The sequence below is a fragment of the Passer domesticus genome, chromosome 3 (genome assembly GCF_036417665.1).
Source record: "Passer domesticus isolate bPasDom1 chromosome 3, bPasDom1.hap1, whole genome shotgun sequence".
Classification (NCBI taxonomy): domain Eukaryota; kingdom Metazoa; phylum Chordata; class Aves; order Passeriformes; family Passeridae; genus Passer; species Passer domesticus.
Genome location: NC_087476.1, coordinates 70329048 through 70340446, shown reverse-complemented (window position 1 = coordinate 70340446; position 11399 = coordinate 70329048). Strand labels below are relative to the sequence as shown.

The 11399-nt window shown below is 40.7% G+C and overlaps 2 protein-coding genes across 5 annotated transcripts in view; one reads left to right on the top strand and one right to left on the bottom strand.

The window, feature by feature from the left end:
• Window positions 1–1449: 1449 nt before the first annotated feature.
• On the top strand, window positions 1450–3883 carry LOC135296887 (cytochrome c oxidase assembly factor 6 homolog). Of its 2 annotated transcripts, XM_064413820.1 has the most exons (3): window positions 1450–1926; window positions 2148–2304; window positions 3363–3883. In XM_064413820.1, the coding sequence occupies exons 2-3, from the start codon at window positions 2161–2163 to the stop codon at window positions 3456–3458; spliced, it is 240 nt and encodes a 79-aa protein (XP_064269890.1). In that variant the 5' UTR covers window positions 1450–1926; window positions 2148–2160; the 3' UTR covers window positions 3459–3883. The 2 variants fall into 2 exon arrangements, with proteins under 2 accessions (XP_064269890.1, XP_064269889.1); XM_064413819.1 differs by lacking the exon at window positions 1450–1926 and having other exon boundaries at window positions 2019–2304.
• Window positions 3884–4412: 529 nt separating this feature from the next.
• Window positions 4413–11399, bottom strand: part of TARBP1 (TAR (HIV-1) RNA binding protein 1) — a 32272-nt gene continuing 25285 nt past the window's right edge. Inside the window, exons 23-30 of one of the 3 annotated variants that reach the window (XM_064413818.1) lie at window positions 10938–11024; window positions 10186–10382; window positions 9594–9675; window positions 8049–8220; window positions 7600–7791; window positions 6531–6655; window positions 5933–6069; window positions 4413–4789 (exon numbers count right to left, since the gene is read on the bottom strand). In XM_064413818.1, the coding sequence (XP_064269888.1) occupies window positions 4624–4789; window positions 5933–6069; window positions 6531–6655; window positions 7600–7791; window positions 8049–8220; window positions 9594–9675; window positions 10186–10382; window positions 10938–11024 (1158 nt within the window). In that variant the 3' untranslated portion in view covers window positions 4413–4623. Of the gene's footprint in view, window positions 4790–5932; window positions 6070–6530; window positions 6656–7599; window positions 7792–8048; window positions 8221–9593; window positions 9676–10185; window positions 10403–10821; window positions 11025–11399 lie in introns of those variants that run through there. The other 2 variants (XM_064413816.1, XM_064413817.1) reach the window with 2 other exon arrangements.

The window sequence follows — 11399 nt, the reverse complement described above, 5'->3', positions numbered from 1 at the left end:
TCACTAAATTTCCTTAATATCCATTACACAGAGTTATTTACAATTGTCTCCAGTGACTACTTTTCAGGTTACAGGTCATTAAAGAATAAACTATTTATAACAAATATCCCAGATGTGCTATCTGGGCTTTGTGATTAATTATATATAATCACATTATCCCCTCTGTTTCATAAATGCAGTAACTAAACAACTTTACACACATCATAAATTTTGAAATCTAAAACACAACTGGCATTTTCTATTATTACATTCCATTATCACGTGTTCTGGTCTTGAGACTTAACATTAATTTTCTTTTCAATATTCATGCCTGTGAAACCTTGCTTTGCAAAAGCCTGAGTGCAAAAGGGTCCTAAGTGAGCTACAATAATCTACGTTCATTCTTTGCAACATAAAAACAACTGAAATTCTATTTTTGCAGTAACTTTAACTCACCTTAAACCCCTTGTTCTATTATTAGAAAAACTATATGACTGATATATTTCTATCTCTTACCTATCTTAGTGTAGCAAACAGAAGACAAATAGGCAGGGCAGAGAGCATGGACAAGTGTTATACACCCCAAAGTGTACAGCAGCAGTCACATTCACGTTGCTCCGAAAGAGTGTCCCTTCCAAAGGGAGGGTTGGGCATTCCAACAAACAAAATCCCCTCCAGATCTGGCTGGATTACGAGGGGGCTCTGCTGAAGAAGTGCAAATCTTTAGCCCTCTCCTAAAATAGCTTTCAGGTACCACGATGAGCGAGACACCTGCAAGAACCAGGCGAGGATGCTCAGCACTGCCAGCCAGAATCATTACCACGGGCTGAGGAAAAAAGGCAGCTCAAGGTGGGCTGACAGCCACAGCCACCCCTGAACAGGCTGCTGGGCAGCCTCACGCACCAGGCAGAGCACCGGCTACAGCAAACTCCCAGGAAAGCTGCCGGACATTCTGGGAGCTGCCAAGGGCTCAGCAGCTGGCAGAGTTAGGCTCTTCCGAGCTGCAAAAATGTCACCTTTCCCAAAACTGCAGTGTGTTACTATGGGAACATGCGCCGTAGCTTTCAAAACTGCAAAACTGGTCCACATTACCGGTGGAATTGATGCGTGAAAGGACACAGCCAATTCTTTGGCGTGCAGGAAATGCCACCGAGTCCCAAATGAAATAATGAAACAGAGCGTGCCTCTGGATGCTCTCTACCAGCGCTGCAGACTTCGGTCACCACCTGGCTGCCCCCAGGCTTCTCCTGCTCTTTTACCACCTTGACTACGGGTATGTTTTTCTTTCACTTTCTTTCACTTGCTTCCGTGAGAGAGTCCCTTCCAAGAAACCTTTCTAGAGTGGTTTGTGCATACTAAATGAAATCAATGGACCAGCTCTCAGGAGGAACCCTGCTGCAAGGAAAACTGTCAAAAATGCATTACATGTATACGCTATCTTTATCAGCCTTCCACCCAGTCACTACCTTACTGTCATGCTATTTAAAGCGCGGCAAATCTCCAGCGCTGTAAGTGCTCTCAGATTTTTTCCCCCCTAATTCATTAAATTAACAAAGCCTGAAGCAGCTCAGAGCACGTGCCATTGCTCAGCATTACTGAACCTGGCTTCCAGCTCCTATGAGCTGGCTTTACGAACACCACACGGAAAGTGGTCCTGGCCCCAGACATTTTACACCGTGATTTTATCCAGCTGTTTTTCCGACGCCCCAAAAAGGAAAGCAGAGACACTTCGTTTCTTTGAGCAGACAATCCACTACGGCACTGCACGGAACTCACGAGAAGAACAGCTCTTCACCGTGCGCCGGACAACAGAGGACGACACGGGAAAGAAATTAAGTACAGAAAAGCACATCAGGCAACCGACACTTCCAAACACCTTCTGCACCGAGAGGCTGCGGCAGCCCTGACGGGATCGCGGGATCCCCGCGGACAGAAGGACGCGGGCAGGTCCGTGCCGGCACCGCGGGGCGGGACAGGCGGCGGGGCGGGACGCGGCGGGGCGGCCCGCCCCGGGAAAGGGCCGGGATCGCTTCCGGAGCGCGACCTTGGCGGGCGGGAGGGCGGTGGGTGCGCGACAGCGGCGCCGTGAGGGGCGGCCAGCCTGTCAGTCAGCTCCCGGCACGGCGGGCAGGCCGGGAGCGCTCCGACTGCGGCCTCCTTGTGTCCAGGGCGGCAGCCGGGATGGCCGCGCCGACGATGGAGGAGAGGAAGGCGTGCTGGGGGGCCCGGGACGAGTTCTGGCAGTGCCTGGACAGCCACGGGGATGACGCCGCCAAGTGCGAGAAGCTGCGCCGGGCCTTCGAGTCGCGCTGCCCGCAGCAGTGGGTGAGCACCGAGCGCGCAGCGCCGGCGGGATGCGGCTCCAGCCTGGGCACGGCTGCTCCGCTCCCCCGGTATTTGCCTGCCTGGGCAGCCTGGAGCTCGCCCTACTGCCAGGGGTAGCCTGGTTCGCACACTTCTGCTGCCTGGGAAAGGACGGCTCCTGAGCGCACCCCTGATGGCCCGGGAGCTAGGAAAAGCAGTGTTAAGCGTATAGTCCAAAGGGGGAAAATCGTGTCTCAAACTTCCAGATGAACACACAGGGTTATTGTTGTAATTAAACCAAAACGTTTGAGAAGCTTGTAGAAGTACCCAGAAATTCCTATTTAAAGGCCAGAACAGAAGGGAACTGCCATACAGGCCGTGCAGTGCCTGGCATTTTAAGACTGGCATCTGATGCCTTGTGCATAAAAATACCTTTTTTTCCTGCAGTGTAATTTCACAGTAAGGCACCTGCCTGCAATGTAATCCATTCATGTTGTGTTTTTTAGTTGCCTGAGCTCAAGCTGTAATTCTTTTTTAATAGGCACTGCCCTTTGGTAGCAGTGGTATTGGAGGGTCTGAAGAGTTCCTGCTGCAGGTAGTAGACTGAAGTCAGTTGAAAAGCCTGAATATCCTCACAGCTGCTGCACTGACTGGCACTTTGAACAGTGCAGTTCTGCTGTTTGTTATCTCTAGGGATGATGGTCTCATCTGCAGGGCTTTGCACCGTGCACATCAGCAGTTCTAGACTCTGAACACAGAGGTTATGTAGGCTGTGGTACCATAGAAAAGCTGCTGGACTTACCTTTGCATGACAAATAATTTTTGTTCAGAGCAGTGAAAAGAGAAAAGCATATAAAATCTTCATGAAATAACAGTGTGGTGAACTTTAGTTTTAAGTTCAATTTCAAAATGGTAAAGAACCCCCAAAAACTAAACAGGCCACTCTTTAGTCTTCAACAGAAGAAACTCGTAACTAGTGCATTAAATACTCCTTCACTGCAGTGAGCAAAGACTGTTTACATAAAGCGCCTTCCTCTTGCTAATTTCTTATAGTGAACACAGTTTCTCTTTTTAAACAGGTTAAACACTTTGACAAACGAAGAGACTTTTTAAAATATAAAAAGAAGCTTGAAACAGAAGGGTATCATCCGCCAGAAACTGCTGGAAAGTCTTAGGACATCTGCTCTCAAATCAAGTCAGAGTAACTACAGAAGGAAGAAGCCAGAGAAAGCAACAAAGCTGCTTGAGTGCAAGAGCTGGTAATGTAGCAGTCTCCCTGAAATGCAGACTGCTCTTCTTGTTGCCAGGTCTCACATGTCTGCTAAAAAAAAGGAGTCATGGGCAGCTTTTTGATGAGTTTAAGTCAAAGAAATATGGTGCAGGGCTGTTCACAAATTTAAGGGTTTGAATGTGTAATTAGTAAAATTGTTTCACAGGAATAAATGATTATTTAATACTGCTATGTACATATTCTAAAGAGAAAATGAAACTGTTTTTCAGTAAGTGAACCACCTTTTTCCTAAATTAAAAAAGTCCATTCCAACTTGCCTTTCTTGTTGAAAGTAGTGGGTTGTATAATAAAATTTATATTTGTCATTTACCAGGTATTTCAAAAGTTGAAGTCAGATATTAACTTATACAACAGTGGTCATTAGAAGAGCTAAAGCATCCGCTGCGTATGATATGTAAGTCTGGGTTTGGAGTGTGCTCATTTTTTTTAAGCAACAGGAATTTTAAATTGGTGATAGGTTTTCAGTCAGTATCTCTCCTAGTAGTATGTCCAGTTATTTATGACAAATTATGGCCTTCTGTATGATTGGATTACCTTAGTGATGCAGCTTTATTTAAAGGTATAGACTGTTTACAGCAGGATTAATAAATGTGGCTGTAGAAGGCATTTAAACAAGGAGCAGCATTGAATGTAATTATGTAAGTGGAGTTACCTTCCAAAAATCATATAACCTAGTATATTTAGGTGCTGGAATCATTTAATAGTGTGGTTGAAGGCACAACTTCGATTTCAAGCACAGTCACCACAACTGAAGTTCCAGCAGTAAAAATCCCAGTTTTTAAATTTGAGATTGTTCACAGTACTGTGCTGACATTCAGCAGAAAAAACACACACAATCTGCAATATAAATAGTATTTATTTCCAATGCAACAATTTAAGGAGGTAAAATATTAAGGCATTTAAAAGTCACTCTGAACACTACAGAGAACAGAACATGCAAAGTTAAGAATCCTCGTTCACCCTGAGTTTGTATCTCATCTCCAGAACTTCACATCGTAGCACCGTAGGAAGCCGTCCAGCTGTACAGTAAGGCACGAGACTCTGGGCAGTTATTGCTGCTGTTTTTGCTTGATCACTTGTTGTCTTGTGTACTCCCAGATGAGCAGAGCTCCACTCACATGAACATTGAGTGACCGAATAATGCCCTGCTGAGGAATTTCCACACAGACATCCAGGTGGTGAATCAGGTTGGCTGGGATTCCTTCATGTTCATTTCTAGTAAAGAAGAAACAGTAACTTGTATCTGAGAGAGGGCATGTGTGTTCCAGAAAGCAAGAAATACAAAATGTCAAAACAGCATCCAAGCACCTCTTGACAAATGGCACGTCTGCCTATGGGATAACTGATGACAAGAAATAAATTGTTTAAAAACAGTAATACATTGCAAAGAAAACATGGAGAAAGCTGACTTAAGTTTTGATGTAAAAAACCTGCTGGAAGAGTCAAGTTTTCAGTTCACTGGTCCAGCAGTAGCTGAGCATCCAGCATAGAGACTCATGGTGAAATCACATGGCACAGCAGGAAAGCTCAAATGCCCACTTCACATTCGGATCTTGGCAAGGAATGTCAAAAACTGAGTATACCAAAGGATATTGATGTTTACTGTCAATCAAAACTATTGTTTTTAATTAGAAGGGAACAAAGTGATTATGAGCACTCAGTTCTGGTGACAAGCTACGTGTAAAAAAGATGGAAAAAAAAAAATCTTTGTCCTAAGAGGATAGCCAGGCCCTTCTTCCTGGTCTCACTCAGTAGCCCTGCAATGCCAAGGAGCTTTCTCACTCTTATGTGCTTTACTGCAGATTTCTTTAAGTAGCCTCCCTCCCTTTGTATCACACCTGAGGCTTGTCTGCTTACAGAAACTGATAACTGCTCTTCTCTGAAGTTGTCCTGTGCTCTGCTTGTACTGCCAAAACTTGCTACTTCATCTTGTGCCTCTCATCCTGAACCTTTAAATCACCTCCCAGCCGTGCAAACTCAATCTGCTCCAGCCCTCCTCACCAAGCTCAGCAGGGCAAACGCAGCCTCCTCCTGGCTGAGCTCCCCACAGACAGGGCCCCAACAACTGAGCTGAACAAATGGTGTCTTCAGCACTCCCAGAAAAATACAGCCCGTGCTATTGCTGCCTTCACCCCTTATTAAAAGGTGTTACAGTGTATGGATAGGTTATTAAATGTGAGAAGGGTCATTCAGTAGATACTTCGTGGTCTTTAGCCCACAAAGCCAAGGGCTGCCATGATCCTTTCCCATTCCAGAATCATCTTTACCGACGTCACTTGGTTTTCATGTGACCATACTCTGACTAGAGAAAGGGATGGACTGCAAGATGTAGGTTTACAAAACTGTGTGTGCTCTTACCCCAGCAATAATAGTGATTTCTCTGGGAAGCAATATTCTGTAAGATCAAAGCTTTTAGCTGTTTGCTCCACACCAATAATAGTGTAGCCTTCTGTTTTCTTCTGCTCTAAATAATCAACAAGCTGAGATGGTTTCACCTGTGCATTAAAAGTAGAGAGAAATATGGAAATATATAAATATCACCTTTTGTAAACTTCTGAAATTACTGTAAAAAAAGAATAAACCAAACAATTTACTTGGACATTTGTTAAGATGAATGACTTTCATCCCCAAAGACTCTGTCCACATATAGAGCTTAACATTTTAAAAGCTCTTCAGCTGTAGCACAAAAAGTTAGTGGCACAAAATATCCCCACCACTACCATGAAGAAAGATGTAACAATGACAGCTGACATAATCAATTTATCACAGCAATAAAAAATTGCAAGTATTTTCTGAATTATTTTTTATAAGATTGACGTGTCAGAGGTAACAGCAGGAGCTTCCATTAAACAAAAAGATAATTTTTTCAAGATAAAAAATGTAAGGCTCTGAACTATGCATCTGACAAACTGAAGATTCTGAGTATATTTTTAGCTATTAAAATGTTTCCATTCACCTCAACAAGGGGGAGCCACTGCTCTGCAGAAACACTCAGATGCTGAAACTGCTTATCCTGTATATAATGAAGACTGCCAACAACTAGTGCAGATGCCCCAAATATTTCACTAGTACGACATAAACCTACAAAAACAAGAAATAAAGTGATTTTTGTGTAGAAAATAAACACCGAGCCAGAACACCAAGGGAAAATGACAAAGAATGCAAAAGAGAAATGGCTACTTTAGTTATGTATTTTTAATTAGTTTCAGGTCTTCCAAGCCACACCTTGTTCCATACAAATTACAGGAAAAAAGTGTTTTGTAATTTAGCAGAAAGATAAAAATTAGAAAAGCACTGTGTCTTGACAACATGCTTTTACAATACTAATTAGAAAAAGTAAGGAGTTAAATGTCCAAGCCTTAGCAGGGATGGGTGGTTTGACACATCCACACACAAGCTTAAGCTTTAAATCCAGGACCTGTTAAATGACAGAGGATGACACATAACAGCATTACAGTGCAGACAGCACTAGCTTGTGGGCTTTTCATTACTCATTGCAGTTACTGAAACAGCTAACATCAAACACAAATGGCAGTAAAGTATTTGCAGGATTTGTTATTCACAGCTGACACATCGTGAAGGCAGTCTTAATGGGGAAATGGGACTCTGCTGTCCAACAGACATGAGAATCTTGTAGGTTTACAAGATTTGGTTTAATTGTTACAGAGAAAAATGAAAACCCAAGTAATTTCCTTTAATTGCTTACACAGTTGAAAAACTACTGTAGCAAATGCAGAATTAGCAAGAAACTGAGCTTGATTTACAGCAAAATTCTACTTAGTTAATGCAAGCTATATGTAAGCACTTCTTTTTTTTTTTCCCTGAAATGTAACTGCAGAAGACCCCTTTCTCTGAAGTGGGTAGGATTTTCTTTGGCTACCAGTTTCTTTCAGGATAATGATCTATTCTTCTGAGCAGTACTTAAATAATTTTCTAATTATCAACATAAAATGAAATTAACTTCTCTTCTCTAAGTGTGCTCCAAGGTCTAAAATAAAAGTTTGACTATGTGCAATCAACCTTACCTCCTAAATTGGTAGGTTTATCAATAAGTGAAGCCACCACAATCAATCTGCTGTTTGATTTGCCAAGTTTAGCAGCACGATCCTGAAATGCCATTTCCAAGTCTAAACCAGGAGTACTGTTCTTCCAGGGTATAATCTTCTTCTGAACATCAGTCCACTCTGTCTGGCTGTCTGCTTCAGCCAAATGTGAACCTGTCACAACAAATTGTATGCTCATATGGACATGCAAGTGGGAGTGAAACTAGGGCTTCAATAAAGAAGATAATCCAAATGGTAATACTGGAGATACCATTCATCATCATCTGTTATTTTATGGGACATGTTCTGCTCACATAGATGCAAGTTTACTTCAGCTGAAAACCAGAGGTCAGACTGAATACAGATGTACACAGCTACCCCACACAAATAATTACTACACAAATAATTACTACAGATTGGTTATATTTTACCCATGTCTTGCTGAGACCAGTCACTTGGTTTCAGATCATGAAGCTCCCTCCGGGAATGGCACTGCTGAAATGCTGCTGGCAAAGGAATGTCAGTGAATCTGTCAAATTTAGAGAGGGAGATCCATTCATCCTCGGCCAGTTCTGAAAGGCGGGGAAGGATGTAAAATATCGTCTGCAATGGAACACAGTGTTGTCAGCAGAGAGTCACAAAGCAAGCAAAAATAGATAATGTATTTTTAATCCCTGGTAATTAAATGGAACATGTCTACTATCTAGCCTCCTATGCTTTTAATACTTGTTTTTTCTTGGTACTTAACACAGCTTACCAGTATGTCTCTCAATATTCATAACTTTATAGTGCTATCCAAAACTTCCATAAATTGAGACTTATTCTCTAATTAAACTTTTCCTGAGGATCTGCACTGATTACTGTACTGAAATTCTAGAATACCAAAGAATTAACACTATGCTTCTCAGCACAAGGGTCTAGAGAAAATCTTCTATGTGTAACACTGAAGAGTTGTCAAATACTCTTAGAACTTTCTAATAATGGATGTGGCTTGATTTAATCAAAAGAAAAGTCAAAAGAAAAACTGCTGAAAGCATTAAGATCTAGTGGTAAAATGTAGCTCAGCACAACCAATACACCTAGCTAACCATGATTTACCAAGGAGGAAAAAACACACATCCCAAGGGAAAGGCTAAGTAAGTCAAAGAGTTTAAAACTCAGACTTTTTGTTTATCCCAATCCACCCTTCAAGACAAAGGTGAAGATGCACCCTGAATACATTTAAATGCTTCACAAATATTAGTCTTGCTTTGTTGGGTTTTTTCCTCCTGTTAAGGACTTGTACTTTCCACTGTTTAGCATATTTGTGTTCACAAAAATATTTCACAGAACAACAGTTAAAAGAAGAAAAAAATTCTTCTGTCAAAGATGGCACTGTTTGTGTAAAAACATACATCCCATTCATATCCATGAATATCCTGTATTTTGAACTTAGTTCTTCTGTCTCTTCTATTTATCTGCACCCTTATTTTTGCCTTCCTTCCACTTTCAATGTTGAAAATGTTTATTCAGCTGTTAGTTGAGATGTATCAAAAAAGGTGGCTGAAAAAGGTGCTCTGGAAGTGATGTATCTCTATCCCATTCACATCAAACAGTCCAACTAAGCAACCTCAACTTACTTCTGGGAACAGATGCCTTAAAAAACAAATGCCTTTATTATCCTAATAAACTACCTCAACTAAGTAGATGCTCTTCAGTTACTAGAATGAGCCTTTCCAATCACAAATGTAAAACCTGATTAATTCCCACAGATAGGCACATTTATACACATAGCTCTTCCTAACTGACCTGGGTTTTTAACACAGTATCAAGTAGAAAAACTAAGATGCAATCTCAGTCTAAAGCCCATCACAATCTGGGTGAAGTAATTTTTGGGGGGTTTAAATGAGTAATAGTTGATAATGTCATCCCACATTAGAAGATACCAAAAACGATAAAAATAAAATTGCAAAACTAGACAAATAGCATGGTCTTGCCTCTAGGCTATAATCCTCAACTGGATGAAATGTTGCAAAGAAGAAGTGATCCTGGATTCGCTGCCAGTTCCTTTTGGCATTCCTGCAAGTGCAGAAAGTAATGTAAGATAAATTTAAAAAGCAACATAAATTAAATTTTAAAATTCAATTGTAAGATTGGAATAAGGCAACCTAATTTACTTACTGTATCTTGTATAGGAAAGAAAATACTTCAACAAGTATTTTTAAAAAATTAACAGCATTCAGAAAGTAAGTTTTACTTATGTTTCAAGAAAGACCCAAAAGAAACAAACAACTCCAAATTCTATTATCAAAAGGAGTGAGTTTGGCAGGAAGTATCCTATGGAAACAGGATACTAGCCTATGATTCAATGTCAGCTTTTAGTTGTTAAAATAAAAAAAAAAAAACTAAGTCAAGACTTCCCTTTGCTGCTTTTTTTCTGTACCCTGTCTCCCCACACCAACTTCTTTTTAAATAGAGATAAAAACCCCCATAAAACCCCATAAAAATTATCAAGTGCCATTTTAGAAAATATAACTTGCTGCAAAAGGCTCAGAAGAACAATGTTAAGCTGTAAAGAATGTTACTAACCCTGTGCCGTGCATGTTTTCCACCTGTTGCAGGCTAGATTCAATAACTGGTGTCAGAGCTTCAAATTCTTCCACATGCAGCATTCTGCACATGCCCCAGATTTTTTTAAGGGCAATTAATGCATAAAGCCGAACGCTGAAATTATGGCTGAAACACCACTGTAGAACAACTATGAGGGCTTTCTTCAAAGCTGGCTTCTAAAGAAACAAAGAAGCTTCTTTCATGTTAAGTTTTAATGTACAATTCAGAAGTTATGAGTGGACCAAGAACAAGCTCCTCAAAAGATACCCCTTTGGAAATCACGAAGCTTTAAAATGATAATAATTTCCTTCTTTCCATCTACTGAGGACAAAACCTGCAGCCTCACTTGCTCTTTGAAAATGTATTTATTTGTTTCAGAAATCATTATTCTGCCTATAAGGAAACGTCTACTTATTTCTGATTAAAAGAGCAGCAAGAAAAACAAACCCAGGTGCATCCACATGTTTACTTAAAACCAAGGTAGCTATTCTAGAAAATTTCACAGGTAATCAGGCTCTATGTATCCAGAACACCTGCTAAGTTAGCTAATTTTCCTAAGTCAAATATTTTACAGAGGTGACAGGAAGAATTAGTGTTTTGCATAACAAAGGATACCTTAGTAGGAAGTAGGTATTAAAGAGATAATTAAACCATTTTGGCAGTGTTTTCAATTCAGAACTCTGTATATGCACTGGAAGTGAATAAAGAATGAACATTCTTGAGAGATGTACCTTCTCTGAGGTATTTTGAAGAATGATGTCAAAGTGGGCCAACACTGATAAAAATGTGCAGATGCTTTTTTTAAGCTTTTCTTCATCCTAAAGTAAAAACAGTAGTAAAAGTATGTAGTAAGTAAAAAAGAATATAACAAGAAATATGCATATATAAAATGATTTTATACTTTATGCATTTTCATGCCATGTTCTGTACATGCAATAATAATAACACTATTAAAATCTATGTGTTTCCACAGCCAAGTTTCTGAAAATACAAGGTTGATATTATTAGGATTTCATTCTTCCTAACACGTTGTTTGCTTTTTACTAACACATCAATCAGTATGAAGTATATAGTGGTATAAGTCAGCTAAAATTCAGCCAAGTTCACTGTATTCCCCCAGGAATGCAAAAGGTCAGCACCACTCCACAGCCTCTTGCCTGGGGCTCCTGCTTCCCAGAGCTCAATCTGCAGCT

Excerpts from the sequence above, each read along its gene's own strand:
- LOC135296887 (XM_064413820.1), top strand. The coding sequence starts at position 2,161 with ATGGCCGCGCCGACGATGGAGGAGAGGAAGGCGTGCTGGGGGGCCCGG. Across the intron at positions 2,305-3,362 it reads CGCGCTGCCCGCAGCAGTGG|GTTAAACACTTTGACAAACG; the intron begins GTGAGCACCGAG and ends CTTTTTAAACAG.